General features: G+C 52.2%; 8 protein-coding genes across 8 annotated transcripts; 2 read left to right on the top strand and 6 right to left on the bottom strand.

Annotated features, from left to right (window-relative positions):
* Positions 1-471: 471 nt before the first annotated feature.
* On the top strand, positions 472-2,505 carry N7498_009840 (putative PHD finger domain protein (Ing1); the record flags this gene model as incomplete). The annotated part of the gene is made up of 5 exons (XM_058456896.1): positions 472-867; positions 936-1,588; positions 1,639-1,847; positions 1,909-2,394; positions 2,447-2,505. 5 exons carry the CDS (start codon positions 472-474, stop codon positions 2,503-2,505), a joined length of 1,803 nt encoding a protein of 600 aa, XP_058303795.1.
* A 166-nt stretch (positions 2,506-2,671) lies between these two features.
* Positions 2,672-3,614, bottom strand: dscB (the record flags this gene model as incomplete). The annotated part of the gene is made up of 2 exons (XM_058456895.1): positions 2,672-3,298; positions 3,348-3,614. 2 exons carry the CDS (start codon positions 3,612-3,614, stop codon positions 2,672-2,674), a joined length of 894 nt encoding a protein of 297 aa, XP_058303794.1.
* A 314-nt stretch (positions 3,615-3,928) lies between these two features.
* On the bottom strand, positions 3,929-5,903 carry N7498_009838 (TFIIH subunit TFB1 family protein; the record flags this gene model as incomplete). The annotated part of the gene is made up of 2 exons (XM_058456894.1): positions 3,929-5,703; positions 5,765-5,903. 2 exons carry the CDS (start codon positions 5,901-5,903, stop codon positions 3,929-3,931), a joined length of 1,914 nt encoding a protein of 637 aa, XP_058303793.1.
* Positions 5,904-6,585: 682 nt separating this feature from the next.
* On the bottom strand, positions 6,586-8,602 carry N7498_009837 (Leucine Rich Repeat domain protein; the record flags this gene model as incomplete). Its single annotated transcript, XM_058456893.1, has 3 exons — positions 6,586-7,982; positions 8,036-8,374; positions 8,431-8,602. The coding sequence occupies 3 exons, from the start codon at positions 8,600-8,602 to the stop codon at positions 6,586-6,588; spliced, it is 1,908 nt and encodes a 635-aa protein (XP_058303792.1).
* A 3,644-nt stretch (positions 8,603-12,246) lies between these two features.
* Positions 12,247-13,701, bottom strand: N7498_009836 (phosphatidyl synthase; the record flags this gene model as incomplete). Its single annotated transcript, XM_058456892.1, has 1 exon — positions 12,247-13,701. The coding sequence occupies one exon, from the start codon at positions 13,699-13,701 to the stop codon at positions 12,247-12,249; it is 1,455 nt and encodes a 484-aa protein (XP_058303791.1).
* A 1,038-nt stretch (positions 13,702-14,739) lies between these two features.
* Positions 14,740-15,768, top strand: gldB (putative glycerol dehydrogenase (GldB); the record flags this gene model as incomplete). The annotated part of the gene is made up of 2 exons (XM_058456891.1): positions 14,740-15,147; positions 15,199-15,768. 2 exons carry the CDS (start codon positions 14,740-14,742, stop codon positions 15,766-15,768), a joined length of 978 nt encoding a protein of 325 aa, XP_058303790.1.
* A 1,703-nt stretch (positions 15,769-17,471) lies between these two features.
* Positions 17,472-19,798, bottom strand: N7498_009834 (uncharacterized protein; the record flags this gene model as incomplete). The annotated part of the gene is made up of 3 exons (XM_058456890.1): positions 17,472-19,090; positions 19,148-19,545; positions 19,761-19,798. The coding sequence occupies 3 exons, from the start codon at positions 19,796-19,798 to the stop codon at positions 17,472-17,474; spliced, it is 2,055 nt and encodes a 684-aa protein (XP_058303789.1).
* Positions 19,799-22,200: 2,402 nt separating this feature from the next.
* Positions 22,201-23,882, bottom strand: N7498_009833 (oleate hydratase; the record flags this gene model as incomplete). Its single annotated transcript, XM_058456889.1, has 2 exons — positions 22,201-23,278; positions 23,335-23,882. The coding sequence occupies 2 exons, from the start codon at positions 23,880-23,882 to the stop codon at positions 22,201-22,203; spliced, it is 1,626 nt and encodes a 541-aa protein (XP_058303788.1).
* Positions 23,883-24,156: the final 274 nt, after the last annotated feature.

Below are 24,156 nucleotides of genomic sequence, written 5' to 3'. Positions count from 1 at the left end.
AGTCCTGTCTATTGCCTCCCAACCACCTGATGGGAAGGACCTGTGGCTTATGATATTGACTAAACAGGTTAGATTTTAGTATAGCACTGAGGTATGCTTGTGTGGCCTAATAAGGGGCCATGGTGGACCTGAATTGGTCGATATTAGTCGCGGCAACTAGAATTAGTCAAAGTATACCTGACAGATCTGACGTCACCCTACACACCCTGACTAAGCACTTTCATGCCTGACCCCACAGGCATCAACTCACCTGATCCGATTGCTCTTCTCCGCACGCAAACTCACGATTGTTGCTCCTCCCCTCGCCGTCTTTTTGTTGCCGCACGAGCTCTTGTTGGACGTGTGTGGCACGGAACATCCTATCACCACCATTGTTCTCTCTAATCTTCCTTCTTTCCCTTCCGATCGGGTCAGGTGCGCCCGGCGCTCTTCTAGCGGTGCAACCCCCAGCCTGACCTTGCTCTTCACACCATGTCGGCCGTCTCGGTGTCAGCCATGAATCCCCAGGGTCAGGGAGTACGCCAATCCGCTCGCCAAACTCGTACCAACCCCTCTCGAACCTCCAAAACTATCGGTCGGTCATCTTTCGGGTTCGGTCGAGGCTCGACGGTCGACATTCCTTCCACTCCCCCTGTTCCTGTTGGGTTCTACCCTGCCCTCACCCATTTTACCGATGCGATCACCGCCCTCCCGCGCGAGTTTCGCCGACACAATTCATTGTTGAAGGAAGTCGACGCTAAGGCATGGGCGCTCGAAGAAAATTTGCTTGAGTTACTGCAGGATTCCTCTGAGTCGCAACCTGTCCCTCATCCTCCCCACCCGGCGCCCATTGTCGGTGGGGTGATTCGGGAGGATGTCTTGCCAAAGGTAAGCAGACCTTGTTATCAGGAAAGTGTTTTGGATGAAATCGTATTGATTGCCTTATCTCTACTTAGGAGCTTTCTCAGCCTCCCGAGTTGCCCGAGAGCAAAAACCGCCGACTCCTCTTCGATCGCGTACGGCAAAGCCTCTCCGATCTCATGATGACTACCGACGAAAAGAACCATGTCATTTCCAACGCGAATGAAGAAATGGACCGTCAAATCGTCCGCCTGGATACCGTTTTCCCGTACATCGCGGGTGAGATAAGCGACGAGGCTCGTCTGGGTAGTCTGTCACATTGGGCCTACTCTAATAAGAGTGCTGCGAAGGCCGCGACCAACGAGCGGCCGCGCCGTGAAGCTGTGAACCAGCGACAGGACTTGGTGCACGCGCTGCACGAGGCTGAAGCCGCCAGTCGCAGCGAGCTACGGCGCGAAGCTGTCCTGGCGCGCAAGAAGGAACGTCGGGGGAACGTCGATGCGGACTATGAGGATACTCGCGCCCCTCGCAAGGCGAATACCGCCAGATCCCGAGGAGATAACGCAACGGCAGATCAAAGCGCCGCAGCCAAGCGCCGGAAGGTGGAACGACCTGCGGCAATGGATCTGGGCACACCCATGGAGCGCACCGTCAGCGGCGCAGGAAGCCAGCGGGTTTCATCCAAGGATGGTGCAGAGAAGAAGCGATCTCGCGCGCCCAACCCCAATGCCGCTGCAGCGCGGAAAAAGTACGTACGCCCCCTCTACTCCAATGACGCGCAATTAACCGATCCCCTAGGACCAATGCCACATCCAATGCCGGATCTCCTGTATTAGCACCTTCTCCTCTTATCGGAACTTTCAATGCCCCGCGCGGTGCCGCCAGCCCTGGGCCCAACCCAGCACGACCGCAATCTTCCAGAACTCAGCAAAATGCTGGACAGACCAGCAACGCTCGACAGCGGCCTTCATCATCAGCCTCAAATCGCCTTGGCCAACCTAATGCCTGTATGTTAACTCTACTCCCCTACCCTCCGATAATCATCTAACACAGACTTTCTCTCTTCAGTCAAACCCTCCGACCCCAGATCCACACCTCGCGACGGACCCCTCAAGAACGAAGTCCCTATCCCAGATGGACGAGATTACGACGAAAGCAGCCGAACATCAGTACCAGCAGGAAGCAAACGCGACGACATGGACGGGCGACCCATTGACTCCCACGAGTCCGAAACAAGCAAAGGGCGAAACTCCAAGACCTCAACACCCATCCTCTCCACATTCGCCGAAACTCAGCCTCGCGCGCGGCCAACGCGAAGTAACGACCCGGCACCCAAGCGCAACGCGAAGAAACCCGCAATCCCGGTACCCGCCATCCCCTCCGATGAAGAGTCCCTCCATGAAGGCGACGACGAAGACGAGGATGGTGAGCCCCGGTACTGCTACTGCGATCAGGTCAGTTTTGGCGAGATGGTTGCGTGCGATAATGACGCCTGTCCGCGCGAATGGTTCCACCTGTCGTGTGTGGGGTTGACCAAACCGCCTGGGAAGAATGGTGAGTGTCTCTCTCTCTCTTTTCATGCCTTAACTATACTGACCCGACACAGTGAAATGGTTTTGCAACGAATGCAAAGAGAATATGCGACGGAGTCGCAACGGGCGGTAAATCTATCTGGAATAGAAACTCATATCACACCTCCGCTCCTGAATATCCGGATATCGATATCTACTCATTTACAACGAACGATACAACCCAATTACGAATCCAAGCTTGTTTGTTTCACATAGAGCATTGTTTCACACTAAACTGGAGCATAGCCCCCATCAAATCTTTAAAATGCACCTCTCAATCTCTCCATGAGCCCACTACTCTCCTCCCCACTCCCACTCCGTCTCTGCCCACCATCCACAGAAGTAGAAGCCGCAACCTCTCCCTCCAACCTCCTCCTCAAATCCTCATACCGTTCCCGCTCCGCACTACTCCCACCATTCGCAACACCTCGTCTCTCCCTCTCGCCAACCAACCAAGCCGGAACTCGGAACCCGTGGCTAGAAGGCGAGAGGCCCGGCAGGAGCTCCGCGCGCCACGCAACGCCGACAACCCAGCCCACCACGGATGGGATAAGCATGGCGGGAAACTGCGAAAGCGCGAGCTGCGCAGCTACTAGGTAAGTGGTTGATTTGTCGGAGAGGAGGAGGGTGAGGCTTGTTGGTTCGGGTTTCGGGGTGTTTGTGTTGTTGTTGTTGCTGTTATTGGCACGGGGTGGGGATGTCGTCCCGATGCGGTAGCGGAAGGTGTGTGGGATTGTCGCGTAGTATTGTGCCAGCAGGGCGAAGACAGTTGCCGTAGGGCCGGAGGGGAGGTAATTGAGGGTGTTTAGAGAGAGAGGTCTGACGACGAGGGAGAGGAGGAGGGGTGGAAGGAGTGTTGTGTAAGGCAGCGTGGTGAGAAGGAATGTCTAGAAGATATTAATATCTGTTTCCTGGGCGTTCTTTGGGGAAACTCACAGCCATCTTCCGTTTTCCCCAAGCGCGCTCCACGACTCTCAAGTGATACACCAGCATGGCGGCGAAGAGGGCCTCGGTGGAATTGGAAAAGCCGGCGACTTGCCAGACTAGCGCACGCCAGAACTGCGCGTAGGGCCAGAAGTGTGGAGAGACATGGATGGTGGCCAGGTGCTTGATGTCGAAAAGGGAGAGCGCGATTGATGACGTGATGGAGTAGACAAGGAGGGACTTGGTGAGCGGGGTATTGGTGAGGCCGGATGTGAGCATGTTGAGGCCAGTTGGGGGGTGGTGGTGACGAGCCGGGCTTTTTAGAAGGGAATTGTTGGAGGGCTCATTGAGTTTGTTTGGGGTGGTTGTTGAAGGTGAGTTTGGAGAGTGGAGATGTGAAGGGAGGCCAGATGGCACGTCGGCGATCTGGGGAACTCGGCATGCCGAGTTGATCTATAAATGTACATTAGTCCATGAATAGTCCCAGTACGGGGCACACTAATTTCAGAATGCATAAATTCAAATCAAAGCAAATGGTATTTGTGATATAGTACAGTTCATTCCCATAAACGCCCATTTCTTTTTGGTCTCATCTACAAAGCCATACCGGCGGATTCTCTCGCCATCTCCTCCTTTAATGCCTGGTTATACTTCCCCAGGGCCTGCTGCAAGGCGTGTATCGTGGGACCAAGCAATTGGTTCACGATTTGGGCGCCGCCCTCCACAGCGTCCAGGTTGACCCTGATTCTTTTTGAGGTCTGTTGATATACATCGCGCGCGTGGTTTTTGAGTTTTTCTACCTCAACCTGTCGCTCTGCTTCTGCGTCTTTTGCCACCACCTGTATGCGTTCCAATGCACGGTCTAGAGACTCCGATAGCGACGCAACTTCTCCGGCCCGGTCCGGATTTCCTGACAGGAATGCCTGCCAGAACTGGTGCAGAAATTCGGTGGAGGTCGCATGTGTCAGTGTCAATCGGTCGTAGATTCCTATCGAGAGACCGAAGGTGTCGGACGCCGAGGCCTCGCTCATCTGAGTCCGTCGCTCGCGCACAGCACCGAGGATCTGGGAGAATGCGTCGTGTAGAGCTGCAGATGATCCAACTGGGCGTCGACTGGCTGGTGCATCTTCCATTTCCTCGTCTTCATCGTCTTCAGGGTCCACAAGCTTCTGGAGCGGTGCACTGCCACCAAGCGGGAGACTTTGCGTAATCTCCGCGCGGAGCTTCTGTAGAATCAGGTCCGGGTCCTGCTGGGCAAACGCCTTGTTCTGGTCGTCCTCCTGGGCCTGAGAGAAGAAGCGATTTTGATCGCGGATGTTTAACGTGATACGAGACTGTGCCTCGTCACCGCGAAGGTCTTGTAGCTGGAGCTCCTTGAAAGCCTCTTCGTCCATGCCAATTGGAGCACTCATATCCCCATCGGCGGGCGCGACGTTGGCCATGATTTTCTCACTCAGACTATTCAAGGTGCGAATGATGGGCACCTTGTCCACGCCAGAGGGACGCATGTCAAGATCAGGCCGATTTCCACGGCGCTGACTGTGATGGCTTTCATTTGCAGCCATATCCAGAAAGTGCGGGACATTAGTCTCGCGGTTCGCATCTGGGTTTTCGTCTCGGAGATACTTGTCCAGAACGGCGTCAGTGGCATCTGCTTCTCCGATACGCTCGCCACGCAGCTTTTTGAACAGTCGACTTTGGAAGAACCGTGACCAGAACTGCTGCTCGCTGAGCTTGGGAACATTCTCATCGTACACACGTTTGACGAGCGGGTGCTGCGTAAAAATAAGCTGGATTTGCTCCTTGCTGATATTCAGCCTGGTCACATTGTCTTCCACGCGCGGCTTCAGTGAAGATAGGACGTTATACGAGCCGCGGGTCTGGGCGCGTTCGATAGCGTGCGCTCGAAGGAGATGGAGTCGAGTAGACCAGAACTGCGACATGAACTGGCCGGATGTCAACTTCTCCGGTTTGGTCTTCATAGACTCCATGAACATCTTTTGTAACGCAGGGTCTGCCTTCAACAGTGACTGCTGAAGCTCCACGTCGCCCTTGAGCCGGTTATCGTCGTCCCACGGGTTCTTCGCTGCGGCGGCCGAGGAAACAGCATTCGCGATTGCCATCGCCGCCGAAATGCCTCCTCCACTACCACCAGGCGTCGGTGTCGCCGCTGACGGCGTCCCCGCTTTTCCCGCATTAACTCGGGCGCTAAGCGCATCTTTAATAGCATCAGCCTGAGGGCGGGCGTCTGCCCCGGCTGTGAACTGGAAGGTGTACGTGTCCGGTGTGCCGTTCGGAGGAGCATCTGCAGCCAGTGCGAAAATCTTCAGCATCACCTTGGCAGCCGTTGCGGGGGTCTGCTGTAAATCTAGGCATCACCGAGTCGTTAGCAAAGTGGCGGTTGGCGCAGGTCAAAACAGCTGGCATACTTGTGATTCTGGACACAGGAATCGTCAAAGCTGCGGCACCACCGGTACTCGGGTTCCAGGTGAGTGATTCCTCATCTTGGCTCAGCGTCAAGGCGCCGTCTTTCTTCTTGTATGAGGCTGCTCCGCTCGGAGGTGCCATCGTCGCGTGTCGAGACAGCTTCCACTGTCCTGGGCTGCGACAATGATACCACCCATCTGGATGAGCCAATCTCACCGGGGTAAGTGAAGCAGGAAAAGACCGGTGCCTTTAAGGTGTTTGGAGCAGCGGGTGAATGTGAAAGACGCAGCTCAGAGCCGCAGCTGTTCTGGAATGTCTCACGTGACCCCGCGCGTGGTGTCAATACTTTTGACCACAGGATTTCTCTCTTCTGTTCTAGATGCTTTAATGCCAATTTATCTATTGTCAGACTACTTAAATCTGATGTATGGGCCATATGTCTTATGCAAAAATTGTATGAGTAGAGTGATGCGTACGACGAGTTAATCATATCAACGCCAGATGCAGCAAGATAAAACGCAAAAACGCTGAAGAGATCCTGAATGCTATGCAAAACAAGTAAACAGACGCGATAGAGAGCACGAACCCGAAGCCAGGAGCTAGAATGCCGAAATTCGTAAGCCATGTTGCGCGCCGCCATGCATAGACCGGATATCATCATATCGTAATCGTCGGAAAAACTCAAAAGTCCACCTAAAGACGTAAGTGCAGAGGCAAAATGATCAAGGGTATTAACACCAACAAACAAGAAAAAGAACCAAGAGCAAATCAGGATGCTTTTCCATCAAGCAACACCAGAGAAAAAACCGTTCCAGGGAAAGAATCATTTTTTGAACATGTAGTGTCCGTAGAGGCCACCGACGTCGCCCACGGCCATCGGGATCTTGCGCATACCCCACCATCTGGCACCCATCTTCCAGGAGCGAGAGCCGTCGTCGAGTGGCGCGTTGGACATGGATGACGGGTCACGGACATACCAGCCACGGCGGCCAAGCTCCCGCACAGTCCAGCCCACCGAGGCTCGCTGAGTCTTGCTACGCTCGAGGAGCGGATTGATGATCTTCTCATGGAATTCGATCACCTGCAATGGGTAGCTCTGGTCTGACAGCAGGAGGCACGAGGTGGTGTTGAAGATCGAGCCGATGGTCATCTGGGGGACCTTGGCAAGATCAAGGTAGCAGAGAGTACTGGGAGGCAGGCTCTCCTCAGCACCAGATTCAGTCCGGCGCGAGCGAGCAAAGAATGAGTTCACGTCATTCACGGAGAGATCAGCAGAGGCCAAGCCAAGTTCCTCCAAATGTTTGGTGAGAGGAACCAGTAATGGGACATGGTCTGAAGTAACCCTTGCACCTCCGAGATTCAGGGAGCGCATAGTCCCAGGAAGCTTGGGCAGTAGAGCTGTCACGTCATCCTCTTCCAGGAGGCGGAAGCGGGTCGGGTCCGTCAAGAGGTTGAGGAAAACTAGGGAATCGCGGACGGCGGGGTGAGTGGTCAGGAACTCCACTAGCACAGAGGGACGAAGGCGGGTGCATCGTGACACGCTCAGATGGGTGATGCGAGCCGTTTCGGGGATGGCAAGGAGAGCAGAGTCATTGACCTGGGTGTGGGTCAAGTCGAGGTGTGTTAGGTTGGTCAAACGCGGCAAGAGAAGGTCAAATAGGGATGCCGGAATGGTGCTGCATTCGTGGAGCGAGAGTCGCTGGAGATTGGGCATGCTCATGGGCAAAGGCGGGCCGCCAGTCAGAGCCTCGGTGAACTTCTGGGAGAACTTTTGGGTGGAGCAGCCGCAGAAGTCCAGAGCACGCAGGTTCGGCAGATCCATGAACAGCTTCCGAATAACATCCACATTGATATCCTCCTCGAGGTGCTCCTGCAGAAGACATTCCTTCAGGTTGGGCAGAAGATCGAGGCATTGCATCAGAGTGCGCGAGGTCAAGTTCTGAATCTCGGCGTTCATCTGCTTGGTGCGACCCAGACCGACAGAGGTAAAATGCGAGAAGTCCAGACGGCGCACCAGGGTGCCGAGCGCGGGATACTGCAACATATGATTGAGCGCTTTCGAGAAGATAATGGAGTGCGGGAAGGTCATGTTCCTGTACAACACGCTCAAGGTCGCCGCATGCAACGTGCGCGAGGCCAGGACGCACGAGACCAGGTCAACATTGCGCGGAGTGTAGCCATTGGGCGGCACATCCAGGGCCAGGTGAGAAATGATTTGATCTGGAGGCGGAGGTCAGTACACAAGCATAAATTTGCGCGCGAGCGGGTCTTACCAAGAACCTCCGGTGGCAGCTTCTCAAGAGCCGACGTACCAGGAGCAGGCGACGGTTGCAGTTCTTGTTCCACGACCACGGGAGCCTGGGGCGGCTTCAGTTCTTTTCCGGAATCGGTAGTTTCCCAAGCCCAACCCTTGGCCTGCATACCTCCCAACCCACGTAGATCGCTATAGCTGCGACTCAGGCCTCTTCCACCGAGACGAATCTGCTTCCAGCCTAGAAAGCCTCCACAGGGACAGCAAAAGTCCGGAGTCTGCTGCATTTCGGGGAGTTCCAGTTTGCGCGGCTCCTTTGGGGAGGGTGCGTGGTGGGTGTCCACGAATGACTGCGCAATGCCTGGACGATACGACAATGTCAGTAACCGTAAAATTCAGGTTGCCTAGAGCACGTACCGTCGACGTCTTCTTTGATGGAGCCAAAGGACGGGCGCCTGGAACTGGAGCCGTCGGGGGTGTCGCACGAGGAAGGCGAGGAGTCTCGCGAGTGATGATCGCCACAGCAGTTGCTATTGAGGCGAATGACGATCGGCTTCTTCTGAGAAGCAGGAGGAGAGACGGCCGCCATGGTGTGAGAAAATAGAGAGCGGGCCCTCTATAAAGGGCACGCGGGCTTTTTTTTGTAAAATCGGGAGGTACCTTTGGAGTAGGGTGGAAACGAAAAAAAGAAATTTCTGAAAGGCTGGCGAGTAATAGGCAGCTTCCCCGGATTCCACAAAGGCAAAAAGAGTTTCCCGGTCAATAAGAAGGTTGTTGAAGGGCAAAGACGGATTAGGGCTGTTAAAAATGGGCGCTGAGGGGCGGCGGGGGAAGAAAAATTGGTGAAGCTGTTAGTCACGGAAAAGGCCGACCCGGCGTTGCGCTGTCTTAGCGGGGAAAGGAGTGGTCCACCGATCGCATTCGGTTGGAAAGAGCTTCGAAGAGTCGAGAGAGGGTATAAAGTAAATTGGGGCAAATGGCAAAATGGTGGCGGCTGTACTTCATTTCGTTCGAAGTACTCGAGTACTTAAAAGTAACCCGGGGGCGAGTCTTCGGCCAGAGTCGGTTTAGTTCGTCGTTAGTTAGAAGCTACCCCTGCAGCCCGATTTGCCCTTTTTTTTTTTTTTTTTTTTTTTTGAATGTTCTTTTTTTTAATTTGACCCTCTCGTTATGCAAGCGGAAAACATGGCGTCATCGGGAACTGCCGTCTCCGAACGATCTATCTTTGCTTGTTTGCCCGCGGAGTTCATACTTCAAATCGAAAGCCTAAGAGAATCGCATTATGTTGCGACCCCAACCGCCATTATCCCCGGGAATATCTATGACATAACTCAAACCGCCGGTCTGGGCAAGCGTGTCCGGCGGGCTGGTTCAACCCCGAGCCGCCGATAGGACCAAGCCCGGGTCACCTGGATCACGCCTCAATGTCACCTTTGGCATTTCCATGCCTCATGTCCCATGCCCCTCCAGTATGTACCCCGGAGTGCGAAGAAAAGAGTTCTCGTTACCTAATTGCTACCACGATTCCTGCGCGTTTCATTTGCCCGTGCAGCCGATCCGTGCGGGGACACGCGCGCTATTACCTAATGGAATATCACCTGACCCTTTATACGGCTGTTTCGGTGTCTCAGTGTCCTTGGCACCTACTCCGTAGTTTCCCCTCCCCCTTACACTAGTCACCTTGGTTTCCTGCTCACCGACATTATTCCCGTGTCCTGTCTATTGACCGATGGACTGGCCAAAGCCAGCTTAGCTATGCTATAGCCGACCGGAATCCTTCGGCAGCACTTCCTAGCCCAGCCCTGCATTCTTTGTCTGAGCACCCCCGATATTGGGATGCTGACTAGCACTGCGTCTTCCAACTACGTTGAACAGCAGGGTTGGCAAAGGCTTGATTCTCAAAGTCAACCAGCATACCTCGTACATAACTGTCGAGATCGGGATGCCGGATGACGTTATGCCTGCTGCCTTGCTCCGTCTTTCGGAGAATGATGCGATTCTCAAGGGACAACGTACGATCGACTGCCAACGTAGGGTGGGGCTCGTGGTGATCGCCCTGATCCACTTTGATCTCCGACGTACATGTATGCGCCGGAGGCTTCGTCCCCAACTCGTACCATTTTCCATATCCGGTTGCTTTGCAGTATATGTGTAGTTGCCTCCAAATTCATCCAGGTAATTAGCCCGAGACGGCTGGATCTTATCAAACTAACCTGGGTTGTGTGTCCCGTGGAGCTAACTTGGCTATTTTGGAGAGTGTACGGACACTGACCCTGCGTAGATGAATATATCGCGGGTTGCATCACACCATCATGAGTCCATCCACTGAGTCTTTTTCACATCTTTTATTTCGTAAGCTGGAGGCAAAGCCACCCTCATTTCTCATCGCTTATCTCACTTCACTTTGTCTCCAATCAATGAGTTCGAGCAAAAAAGCGCGGCTCTTACTCGAAAAACATGGAATTTAATTCAAAAGAATAAAACGAGAAACTTGCGGGGATGGTGAATGGCAGGGGAAGGGTATTCTGTTATAAATCTCCAATTGTGGTTTGTGATAAAACATTCGAACGCCTCGCACGAGGCTATATAGTAGTTAGGATTGCCGAGGCTTAGTTAGGGAAGACTACTTAATTGATCACCGATTGAATTACAATCATAACAATAAGAAAATGTTTCGCTGCGCCAGGACGATTACGCATGCTCTCAAGTGAACTCTTGCCTCAAGGCTTGTCCAGGTGCGGAAGGACATGTGTCCACGGGTCTCCCATAGGGACTCCAACACACAAAACAAAAAGAATCAATCACAGATGGGCTCAGTAAAAGGAGCAAAGTCTAAAAAGAAGGGATAGTAGGTCCTGAATAGCAACATCCTGGTTTCGGTTCGGATATAATGGCATGAGGCTAGTTCCTGACTAGGGTTAAAGGGGCTCCACTTTCTGGGAACACGCTTGTCCCTTTTAAATGTTTAGCCCGTTCGTGACTCCACCGTGGATTTGTATAGAGATCACGAACAACATAATACCTCCTCGTTTAGATCTTTCTCATGGTTATTTGGAGCATATCGAGTCCTCATGGGATTGCTCAAACCACCTAGTCTCGCTCCCATCTACGGGATCAGCTACGAGCGGTCTTGAAATTCATCGATCATCCAAGCTAGCCGCATGCCTCCTTTAAACAAAAGTACGATCATGGTAACCTCAAGATTAACCCCATCAATTCTATCTAAACTCCTACATAATGGCCCCAGGCCCCATGCAGCTGCAGGGTTTCTCATCTTGCCGCTTTGTCAAGGTAAAGCCGGGGGTTCGGTGCAGGGAATCGTGCAGGAACCGGTGCCATGTGGCTGGATGCGAGCATCAAACTATAAAATATCCGACAGGTCACAAGACATCACGATCTGGAAATTCCTTACCGCGTCTACCCGCGGCCTAGGGTAGGGCCGGATTTTTGCCACCCGCGCCAAGATTCCCTGCATATTGGGGGAGTGCGGGATGTGCCTGAGCGTTTGATTGAATTTCGCAAGGATTCTTTAAACTTATTTTTTTATTAACTAGCGTCATGTTTTGCCGAGATGTTCGTGTGTTCTAGATGCCGAGTTCATAGTTTGGCGATAAATTTGCAAAACACCATTATTAAATGGGTTTCACAGACCATATGGTCTATTTTCACGGAGTTCATTTTCCTGCCTGCCTTGAGCTGCCAATTGATGTGGATAACCCTTGCAAGGGCAACCCTGTAGACCTCGTTGATTCTAAATGATAAGATCAACCAGCATACGAGCGATGCCATACTGTTATCAACGACGCTTTAATGATCCGAGACACCAGACCGACCTACGTTATTGCAGGATGCGAGAGGACTTGATCCACAAAAAATTGAATTGGTATAGATATGATCAACATTCAAGAAGGAAAAGATACTGCGGACGCATGTCTGCAGTATCGGCACATCCGGCCAGAACAGAAGGATCCAGTCTAGCTGAAAAAAATATGGAATAAAATAAAGCCACGATTAATCTAAATCTGCCTTCAGAAAAAAATAGAACCCGAGAATGGGCGGATATCAAATGTCCCGAAGCCCGGAGGACCCCATTATTCAACCAGGAAAACCATGGGGAACATGCAAAAAGGACTCGAGACAAGTCTACCAATGCAACGAAAATGCAGAAACGCCACAGAAACCTTCCCAAGCGTGACGGAGCGGAGGCTCATAATTCGTAATTTTGGGTGATGTTTACTCAACAGCAGAAGAACCCTCAGTACCGAGGACAGGGTTGACTTTGGGGTTCCACTTGAACTCGAAGTCGTGGCCGAGCTCTTTGCGGACGGCAGCCTTGACAGCGTCCATGACGTGGTCGAAGACACCGAAGTTGGCAGGGTTATTCGTATCATTCTCACCCTCCTTGCCCTGGTAGACACCGGTGCGGACAAGGCAAGTGTTCCAGCCGTACATGTTGCCACCGACGATGTCTGATTGAGGGTTGTCACCGATCATGTAAACATTCTTTGGCAGACGGTTCTCGTTGTGGATCTCTTCCATCCAGTTCTTGAGCACCTCGTCGGCATACGTGTAGGTGGCGCGTTCCGGCTTGCCGTACACGATACGCTCAAGCTCGACACCCGTGGCAGCCTTGTATTGAGCCTCAATGGCAATACGGAAGGCACCCTGGGTGAGACGGGCAGGGCCCTTGTGGGCGGTCGCGAAGACAAAGTCACCCTGAGAGAAATAGATAGGGATGCCGCTGTTCTCAGGATCCTCCGCACGGGTCAGGAGCTTGCCGTTATCGGAGAGGAGCAGGTCAATGATGATTTGGAAATCAGTGGCGTAGTCACGGGAGTCGGCGAAGACCAGGATAGCGTCAAATTTCATCTTAGAGAAGTCGCGGGGCTTAGCATCGGCACGGTCCTCCTCTGAAAAGGTTCCCCACGGGGAAATAGTGGGGTCCCATGCCATAATGTCCTTTGGATGCACGACATGCTTGAAGCCGTAGGTCTCAGCAACCTCGCGAACCTTGTAACCCTCACCACCGCAGACAAGAACAGTCTCATAGTATTCTGCCAGAGCTTGCATAGGGGTGTGCGACTGAATGAATTGTTGAGTGGAGATGGGGGCCTCCAGAATCTCCGACAGCTGCTTGCAGCGAGCCTCCTCGGTCTTACCACCACCGTTGGTAAGAAGAATGTATGGAATCTTGATTCCCAGCTCATTGTCTCCATTGAGCATCTTCAAGGCCTGTCTGGCCTCCTGAATGGGCTCGGTACCATGTGCCAGGACACCGTCAATGTCGAAGGCGAAAGCCATGTTCTTAGCGGCTTCGACCTTTTCCTTGGACATGTCCTGCACCTGCGAGGCTAGAATGTCCTGAGACAAAGCGGGACGTTTCAGCCCCAGGCGAGACTGGCGGGGTGAGCGCGGGATAGGGAGCGATGTGCCAAAGGAGTTGCGCGAGCTCCGGCGCTCCTTCATGGAGGGCGACAGACTGAGGTTATGCATGAGTGCAGCAGCGTCGCTGATAGAGCTGCCGCTGACGGGGACCTCAACGACCTTTCCAGCATCACCCGGGATGAGCATACCACTGGCGGTACGAGACATTCCCGGGCGAGTCGGCCGCTGAGGAGCAGCACTATTAGTGCGAGGCATACCCGGGCGGGTGGCCCCTTGAGGAGCAGAATCGTCGAAGCGAGACATTGTGCGAGAAGAAGGTATTGAAGAAAGCGGGAGGGGGTTTGCGTCGATGGAGGGAAGATCACCGGCGAGGTATACCAGGATCCAGTGGGGATGAGAAACAGTGGGGAGTATGGAGAAAAATAAAACGGGAAGAATCAATCAATAAATAGGAGGATGACAGGAACGGAGATGAAAGTGGAGTATATGAATGGCCACAGGACAAAACCGGTCTCAATTGGGCAAAACAAGAAAGTAGCATCTGGTCGTCTGTATGCATGGAGAAGGAGGGGGGAGGCCCCACTCGGTGGTCGGCACCAACGCGCGATTCCTAGGAATTATCGTCATTGGAATTGGTGTATCGGGATCGCTGATACTGCGGTTGGAGGAGCGGGAGCGCTATGCCCCAAGGATGCAAGGAGGGGTATAGGGTACCTGCGTCAGGGCAGGCCATCAACGCATCAGTTCGCGTACACAATACCTGGAGTTCTCCTCTCCGGTGCGGGCTCAATCGATGGCCGGTGATTGGGCAGACGCGGGCAATCGTGGGCCGACTTGAAGCAGCGCAGGACACCGAGCGGGCCGGAAATGGGCCCCCTCGCCCGAAGCGGCCTCATTATTGGCGACGAGGTCAGTCCGCCCGTGGAACGCATGAGATCGATGGAGCCGATGACGGTCGGGTGGGCCAAATGCCAGAGCTGTTTCGGGGCCTGTGATGTCAGCGCGACATTTGAAAATTACACGGCTGAAATTTTGGGACAAGAGTTGTTCTTAGCTACGGCCATGCCTGCAGATAGAAGAACCCGAGGCCCCAACGGTCAAGGCAGATGTATCACTGAGGGGATCGACGCGGGGATTCCGATGGCCATAGCGAGGTATGAGGTGGTTCAAGGTGTAGAAAGGGTATAGGAGGGGAAGATCAAGCTGCACCTTTTACCCCTCCAATACCCCACCGCCCACCATAACAGCGTCATCGCTTGAAGAGCTCGTTAAACCCCCACTTCGTCTTCTTCATCTTTTTTCCCTCTCTACATTCTTCTCAATCTATTCAGTTCAATCATAATGTCCAACGGAAAGACTTTCACTCTGAGCAACGGGGTCAAGATCCCCGCCGTCGGCTTCGGCACCTTCGCCAGCGAGGGCTCCAAGGGCGAGACCTACAATGCCGTCATGTGCGCCCTGAAGGTCGGCTACCGTCACCTCGACTGTGCCTGGTACTATCTTAATGAGGAAGAGGTCGGTGATGCTATCCGTGACTTCCTGAAGGAGAACCCCTCCGTGAAGCGCCAGGATATCTTCGTCTGCACCAAGGTGTGGAACCACCTGCACCGCTATGACGACGTTCTGTGGTCCGTTGAGGACTCCCTCAAGCGCCTGAAGCTGGACTACGTCGACCTCTTCCTGGTCCACTGGCCCATTGCTGCCGAGAAGGACGGCCAGGAGAAGCCCAAGATCGGCCCCGATGGCAAGGTATGTGGTGGGAAATATCTTGCGCCAAATCTAAGCTAACCAATTCTGCAGTACGTCATCCTTAAGGACCTGACCGAGAACCAAGAGACCACATGGCGCGCGATGGAGAAGCTGTACGCCGACGGCAAGGCCAAGTCCATCGGCGTGTCCAACTGGACCATCCCTCAGCTGGAGGACATGGCCAAGTTCGCCAAGGTGCAGCCTCACGTCAACCAGATCGAGATCCACCCCTTCCTGCCCAACACCGAGCTGGTCAACTACTGCTTCTCCAAGAACATCATGCCCGAGGCCTACTCGCCACTGGGCTCGCAGAACCAGGTCCCCACCACCGGTGAGCGTGTCGCCGAAAACAAGACCCTGAACGAGATCGCCGAGAAGGGTGGAAACACCCTCGCCCAGGTTCTGATTGCCTGGGGTCTGCGCCGCGGCTACGTCGTGTTGCCCAAGTCCTCCAACCCCAAGCGCATCGAGTCCAACTTCAAGAGCATCGAGCTGTCCGATGCCGATTTCGAGGCCGTGAACAAGGTGGCCGAGGGCCGCCACTTCCGCTTCGTCAACATGAAGGACACCTTCGGCTACGATGTCTGGCCCGAGGAGACCGCCAAGAACCTTTCTGCTTAAAAAACCATCAAAAGCGACGATACCTAGTACCATTTTAGGAATACGAGGAATGAATTATATCCTTGGCTGCGAGAGTGGTCAACCGAATAAAAAATCTCTTCTTCTCTCGTAGACCATAACCGACAGGTGTAAAACACGCCCACCCGACTCATCGGCAGCCACGTCCCCGCGGGGATCTACGCCCACTGCCAAACCATTGCGTCCCCTATATGAGACTCGGACCAATTTGCATATGCGGAATTGCAACAGCCTGGTATTGAATGTACAGCCCACGTATTTTCAAAATGCCAAATGTCCGAGGATCCGGAAGTCAAAAGCAACCCTGGAAATAAACACAACCAATAGCGGGGTCAGCCACCCGCCCTCCCCCAAGCCAAAGAATTCCTCAATGTCCCAAAACAACCATTTTCGCAACGTTACACCGTGCCTGGCTACACTTCCTGGCCGTACCTGGCCACGTAGAACATATGGGTCACACCCTGACACTCGCAGACCATTGTCTAATTCGGGAGCATGGAGCACCGTCAATGGAAACAGGAGCAGAGTGCTCCGGCTTATGCACGATTGTGGTCCCGCGTGTGGCTCGAAGTTTGCCCTGCGCTACGGCAGCCACCCAAGTCTTAGCGCTGCACGCTCAAGCATTCCCAATTGGACGTTACCCGGGTGAAGCCGGAGTGCGCCGTTGAGGTTTATAACACCGGGTGGCCGGATGTGTACAGTATTGGTGCGTGCGGGCCGAGATTGTGGATGCGCTTTGACATTCGTGTTTTTGTCTTGTGTTTGTACTCGGTACTGGCGTGTGAGAGTTTGGTGAGTGTTGAAATGGGGTACTAGTTACTGGGGACTAGTGCTAGTGTTTGGATATCCACTTCGACTGAACCTAGACGAGGTGTTGTCCCGTCTGATTGGCAACTCTGCTTCGAAGTCGTGGTCTGATCGTGACGAGAATACGGGAATTTAAGGCTCTAGGTTGGGGGGTCTGTGTTGCTGGACTTTTGACTTCGTTTTCTCGGGCTCAGCATCGACAGCGACTCTGGTTTGTATACTGAGTGCTTTGATGTCGGGAATCCACCGGTGGCCGGGCCGAGATGTGCGTGCAGGGACCTAGGCACGGATGATTAGTAGATCAAGGTAGTTGGAGATGCCGTGTGGTCTTTGCCTGGGTGCTCAGTCAATTCTAACATCGATCTGAACTTCAGGACCAGTGCCGCCATAGACTCTAAACCATTCAAAAACCTGCGAGACGTAGTAGACAGCATAGTCCTGCGAGTGACCTGCTCCACCTCCACTACTAACCCCATACATCTCGGAGACCGCGCCGGACAACCGGGGGAATCACTTTGCCAACACTCCGCAGAGAGGAGGACAAGTCTAGCACGAGCGGGTCAATGCTCAGCCCCAATTGATCAGATAGGAAGCCACCAAGACCGACGTGCATTAGCAGCGGCACAGACGTCATTCCGCATGAACACTTCTAAGCCCTGGGGTCTAGACTGCGGTTACGGCGTTGATCATCAAGCTACGAGAATAATTTCCAATACATTTGAAAATAACAATAACAAAGCAAAAGCAAAACAAACGACCATGGTATCTTGAAAAACAAAAACAAAGCAAAACTCCATTGTGTATGGGAAACACGGCATCAAATGCTCAAGTATACAAAAGCCACCACCAACACCGATCCCGAGGGAATTTCTATACGATCAATTCCGCGCCCGGACCCGGCGTGGCATGGGGGTGCATCCTGCGCTAGACTGAAGCGTGTTCTTCCGTTTCGATCCCTCGCTGGAGGCGTTGTTTGTGCGCATAGGAATACCGCTGACAAAAGACTGTTCGGTGCCAACCGCTCCCTTGGAGACTGGAGCCGGGAGCAAAGATGAGCTGGGAGACTTGGGAACCAGCTTGCGACGAGCCTTGGGGGGAGTTGAGGGTCCATCGGTAGGGACCGTGGCGGAGGGAGGCTTGCTGATGCGGCCACTACCAGTCTTCACGGGGGTGCCCGAGACACCGGTCGAGTCGCCCAGACGCCGCACCCGTCGAGACCGGGGGGTTGCAGCTGGTACAGCAGGGATGGCTGAGCCACCCTCGGACTCGCTGACAGCCTCATGGCTTATCTTCTGCACCTGGCCACGGCTGCTGCGACCACTGGTTGATGCTTTTTTCTTTGAAGTTTTGACTCCAGATCGGACGGAAGTACCACAGGCATCACTCTTGTTGCTGCCACTGTCGTCTTCCTCCAGCTCTGGTGTCTGATTGTCATCTTCGAATTCCACGAGGCGCTCGTCATTCCATGAGACGTTCTTCGGGGCCGGTCGACGGCTGCTGGAACCCTTGCGGTCTGACCGCTCTTGCACTGTCGCAAACTCTTCATTGTCCTGCTCGGCCATAGCCTGGAGAGCATATTTGGGCATGACTGAGTTACCCCTGTTGTTGCGCGTATTTTTCTTGGTAGCCAAGGCTAGCTGTTGGGCCTCGGTCCGCTGCAGGAAAACAAACTCCGTGCCTTTGGCCCGGCGGAGTGCAATAGTATTGCGCACAGCCGATGTATTGGCCGTGGGAGCTTTGACGCGAGTGCTTCGTCGGCATGCAGGACTTGCCGGCGCCGGCTCATCATCCTGAATATCCTTGCTGACTGAACCTTGATGAGCATCGTCACCGAGCATGCCATCGCCCTTACTTAGTGAGGTATCAGCCTTGACCGGAGAGGGCGAGTTCGCGTCCAAATCTTCCAAAACTCGCCGCGATCGTGGCGTAAGCGCTTCCTCGGGTGACTCCTCGGGGCTTGATGAGGCCTCAGTAGCTCCATCCTGGGAATCCATTTGGGCCGCCTTAGCCGCACGCTTGGCCTTGGCCTTGGACAGGAAATCATTCAGCAGCTCGGCATCATCTCCATCCAGTGAGCTGCGGAGCGCCGATCGCACCAGAGTTCTCTCCTGCTTTTGAGTCAGGTCTCGTACGGCCTTCGTAGGTGTTGGCGCTATGTCCTGGCTGTCTTCCTCTGCACTGTTGATAATTGTAGACTGTTCTTCGTCTGTCGGTTTAGACTCCTGGTTCTCAATGGGCTCAGCTTCGGAAGTCGACGAGCCAAGATTCTCTGGCTGCATGGCATCCTGGAAGATTGTCGTCTTAGGAGGGCTTTGGAGATGGCTGAGTGGGGTGGGTGATGCGGTCATTGCCAGATCGCCCTCCACGTCGCCAAGACCATTGTTTATATCGTATTCGGCGTTATTATTGGCGGGTCCATCAAGCTCGCGCGAAGCCACAGTCGGCTTATGTTGCGAATTTTCGTCGAAAATATTGAAAGGCGCGTCGGGCAATTTCCCTGCAAGCCGCCATTAGCGATAAACACAATCCGATATTGTCATGAGACCAAACTCACGTCGCTTTCGCATCTCCGACTCCCACTTGGTCTCAAGAAAAGAACGTCCGGTTTGCTGAAAACGAGCATTTTCCCAGTCGTCGGAGTTATCGGAGCCGACGCGAAGGCGCTTGACGCCGCGCGAGTATGTTGTATCCTTGGATGCGTTGATGGAGATAGATGGGGCGGTGGTGGATGAGTTGATCGCGGTCTGAAATGCGTTTTGCTCCAACGCGCTTGATTGCTGAAGTGACTGCATACTGGAAAAAGACGCGTGGAAACGTTTCCACAGTTTCTTCGATTTGATTCCACCCTGGAACGGAGTCGCTGGTTTGCGTTCCCACAGACGGGGCAATGCTTTGATGGCTTTGATAGGAGTAAACCTGAAGCCGTTTTCTTGTTCGGGATCGTTGGGGCCACTGTAACAAAGGACGTGCAAAAGCACTCACCGTTAGCGAGGTGAAGTTGATAGGTGCAGGATTTTTGCGACTCCAAGTTGTGTATACAGCCGGCCACGCGGGGAATCAAGGAGAGAAACAAGCCCTGGACCAGGGAAGGGGTGAAATTGTTTCTGCTTCGAGGAACAATATGAAGGGTTCAAAGATCAGAAGAATAGAAAGAGAACTCCACCCACCATGGCTGGGCCTGCGGCTGAGCAGTATCTGTGTCCATTGTTGTTGACGCGTGTGGAATGTGTCAAAGTACCCGTCGGGATCTGGGGACGGTGTAGGGCTAAAGGGGGGTTTGACGCTGTATTTGAGAGATAATGGCGATAAGTCTATCCGAAAATGCCAAACGCAAAAGCGCAAAATGCAAGGACTGGTCACAAACCCGGGTGTTTTGATGAGGGCAAATGTCACGATGCCGACGGTTTTGCTTTGGCGCCAGCACGAGACCCACTCGTTGCCCCGTCAACCACCTCATCCCCTCCACGAACTGGCAGGCCATTAGGGCTCCATTTGAGAGTCGCGTGCCTGGGCGCTTTGGTGTTGAACATTATCTCCGTAATTACTGAGTACGGGGCTTGGAACCTTTCAGTTGCAGGTATATTTTGATCTATCTACGAGGACTCGCGACAAGTCTTACGAGAATAATTTACAGTAGTATCCGAAATGAGATTTACTTTCACAGTCTTAGACATTAATTCCTGAGGCCTAGCTCGGAACACGATGGTTTGATTTTAGCCCTGCCATAGTAATCCCCGCAGGACCGTGTGGTATTCACTAATATCGATGAATGAGTCACTGATATATCATGTGTAAACACAAATGGGATATTTTATGCAAACAGATCAAATAAAAGGGAGATCCTAGAAATCTGCCAAGATCCTTCTTGCCCTCCTTTGGGCCTTAACTTCCTCGTCAAATGTAGCCTATGAATAGAGTATTATTTACTATGAACATCTAATAACTTCAGACACTCTCACATTCTAGAGCTCTAAGAAAGGACAGAATACTTCTATTTGATCCTTAATTGCGTTCACTCTGGAATCGGAAGGTACTATAGAGATATGGGTCCCGCGGATGATTAGTATAATCAGGGTTTCCTGTGAATTGTTGGATTCAGGGATATATAGACATAGCAATACGGAGTTCTTTTCACTTCTGATTGGCCGATATTTTACATCAAAGCGGCAGCAGCCTAGATAGGAAAGCCTCGCCCGGTAGACTTTATACTGTCTATAAAAGTGCATAACCGGGAGCAAATTTTGGTAAAGAAGATTAGTTTAGTTGCGGCAGTTACGTTTCCAGTTTTTGTTCGGCCAGCCGCCATTTCCTAAATCCCTACTCGTCGCCAACTCAAAAAAGCGCGGCCCTACCACATTTACCCACCTTCCCCAGCCGCCCCAATATCCGGACTGGTGACAGGACTCGAAACCTCTGTCACCACCTGAGAAGCTCGAATCAGCTTCATGAAAGAAACTCCGAAGCTACTTTCCAGTATCCTTGTGAGGGCAGGGAGAAACGTGAAGATAATTCCCACTATTTCCGATGGGACCTTCTGTAAAATGCTGGGTGTCGACTGATCCCGTGAAAGGATGGTTTGTACCATAATGCGAGTGGAATCACAGCATATTGATTTATATTGAATATTTTGACGGATGTGCATGTGCAATAAAACAGCGAGACTGCCGAGGGTAGGATTAATTATTGAGAAAGCCGTTTCTGTAGACATCTTTGACGTGTATTCGCATCATCGATTAATAGCCCCGTCCTTAAAGGGCCGATGCTGGATTCTGACAGGACTTCCAAGGTTGACCAAATCAATGGCCAGAAAGGGTTAGCCTCAAGTCAGGGTATCTGTTGGTTACGACATTTCAACACTTGGGAGGTCTGGAGGTCTCCAAGCTTAATGCCCAATACTTCATCTATGTACCGCGCATCGCTTGGCTGATTGATTGATTCCCTTATAATTTATCTTTGTACTAGATTTTAGGCATTGAAAAGCATACCGATCCCTCTCCCGGAATCACTAATGGGGCAGCGTTATCTCTGGAAAAGAACAGCACTGAGTGCACCTGTGTTGAAGGACACGGACGCTTTAAATTTGGAACTATTTGTGATGCTGATAACCTTCAAGTATACGCTATGTACGACGGAGCGGGAAAGGAAGGCATTCTGCAATTTCAAAATGACCTTGGTAATTCATGGGAGACAATGGTGGTGTTGACGCTCTCTGCCTTGATAGAAAAATAAAGATAGAAGAGAGGTCGAAGGGGAAACTTCAGCATGGGTATGTTGGCATGTTGGCCTAATAGCCTTCAATTCAAATTGTTAACTTAGTATGTAGTAAGATACTGTTAGCTTTCTCATGTTCGATGATTCGACTTCAGATCTCAAGCTATGGGGCCCCATACTTGGGACTCTGTTTGTCCTGATCGGCTCATCAGCCCTTCGTAACAGCCGCAAGGTGAAATGCGTAATAAGAAAAAAAAAAGGAAAAAAAGGAACAAAGAAAAAAACCAAGCGCTATTCCACCATCGCCCTGCATCAGCTTTGAGATAATTTCGTGTTAATTGTGGAAGCCAAATTCGAAAGTCACTGTACCAATGAAATGATGATTCCAAAACAGAATCACCTCCATAGTAAAGTAGTCCAAAGTCTGGAGATTGACGGGCCAGGAATTTCTCCGGCCCATTGAAGGCCCATGAGATGCGATACAGCTATTCGCGCGGCGTCCACGCTGTAGCTTGTCTCCACACAAGTCCGCTCCGGGATCTCCACAAAAGGTCCAACAAGACCCAAATTAGAAATTGTCCGTGGAATGATACGCGGGCGATCATTCAGGTCTCTGGTCAGCAAGATTGAGCTCATCCGTGGCATCGTTCTTGGAATGGTGATAGAATGCTGCAGAACTTCCGTGGCCATACCATCAGGAAGCTCCAGATGATATAAGATCTCGGCCATGAGCTGTGCTCCGGAGCAGTAAAGCATTGGCTGTTTGACATAGTCTCCTTTCGTATCAGGAAAGCGCCCAAAGCCCCAGAGAACGCGGACATTTGACGGTTGATGAGAGAATACTGGCTGGGCAGGAGTACAGAGATTCAGTCCCCAGCTACTTGTCTTCATTAGAATGATTGCACCCGCTTGAGACTTGCATTGTGAAAAGGCGTTGAGATAGTCAAAAAATTCGATATTTTCGGTTGTGATCGTAAAGGACTCCAACATGGACTCCGACTTGCGTGTACAGAATGTGTACGGATTACCTAGATCAGGATATTTGTTTCCAACTTCCAGCCACAGTGACCAATTTTCATCGAGGTGATCGCTTGGTTGTACTGAACGCCAAGCTGGTGGGAGATTATTCGATCCGATTGCTGATCCTGAGACAGTTGATCCCAATGTAGCAATAACGATGTCATCAGGACCCAAGGTATGTTTCATCTCCATTCCACCTTGTGAGACGGATATGCAAGTAATGGCTCGTTGGTTTTGAGTCACCGATGTTTCTATATCCGTCACTTTGGTGCCAAACTGGTAATCGACACCCTGGCCCTGAAGAAAGAAGTAGATTGGTAGATGTATTGATTCGTATTGGTAGTACCCAGTGATATCCAGACAGGTCAGTATACTTAGACTCTTGAAGTCTGATAGATACTGCCTGATAGAACGTGTGAACTCCATGGCACTGTGCCAGGGCTGGAACCCAAATCTGGAATATTTCAATTTAATCAGACATTCATCGGAACAGGCCAGGTAAATGCTCACTGTATTGACCAGGTCTCCCAGAAACTACTTCCGAAGAACTTGTCATTAAAGAATTCACGAATTTGCTTTCCTTGTAAGTTGCTTTCTTTCTTGATCAGGAGCCGTATTAAGCTCAATTTGTTCTTCAAGCCCAAATTTAGCCTTTTGGTAGGCATGTGCTTGAAGCACCCGTCTCTTTGAGTGACGAAGCAAGTGCCTTGTTTGCTGTTGAGGGCGAGTCGGTTCTGTGCCTTTTCATGTATATCATCCAAAAAAGATCGCCCTTCCGACGTCGCAGATGGGATCATGGAGAGAAGCTCTTGCAAGCCCGGGCCAACAGGAACCGGGATACATCCTGCAAATTGATCGTATCCCGTTGAGGAACTTCCTTCGCGATGTATTGATTGCTCTAAGGAAACGTGGTCATCAAGGATATGTACGTTTGACGGGTGTAGCTTAGCGTGCTTTATCAAATACACCGCAGCTGCCAGGGATGCAGTTCCACTGCCGAGAATCCAGGCCTCAGTGGTCCCAGAAGGGCGTTGATCATAGCGCAGGGATTCCTTCATGAAGAATGTCCCAACAGGCGACGGAAAATTGGACTCTGCGATGGACGAGAGTGCAGCGAAAGTTTCCCATTTTTATGAATCACATAGTCCTACATGAAGTAAGTGGCCGATATCAATCCCCTCCTATCAGCGCGTCTCATGGTGGCGATTGAATGACGTTCAGCACCAAAGCTTAAGTCTAATTACCGGCGCCCCATCACGCCTCCGTCGCTGTAGGTCACTATACTGGGCGAATTTAGGATGCGGTCGCTTAAACAACCCGCGTGTCGATAGA

Source organism: Penicillium cinerascens (assembly GCF_028974065.1).
Source record: "Penicillium cinerascens strain IBT 15544 chromosome Unknown scaffold_4_segment0_segment1, whole genome shotgun sequence".
Lineage (NCBI taxonomy): Eukaryota > Fungi > Ascomycota > Eurotiomycetes > Eurotiales > Aspergillaceae > Penicillium > Penicillium cinerascens.
The sequence above is the reverse complement of the archived record's forward strand: the minus strand, read 5'-3'. Positions and strand labels throughout refer to the sequence as shown.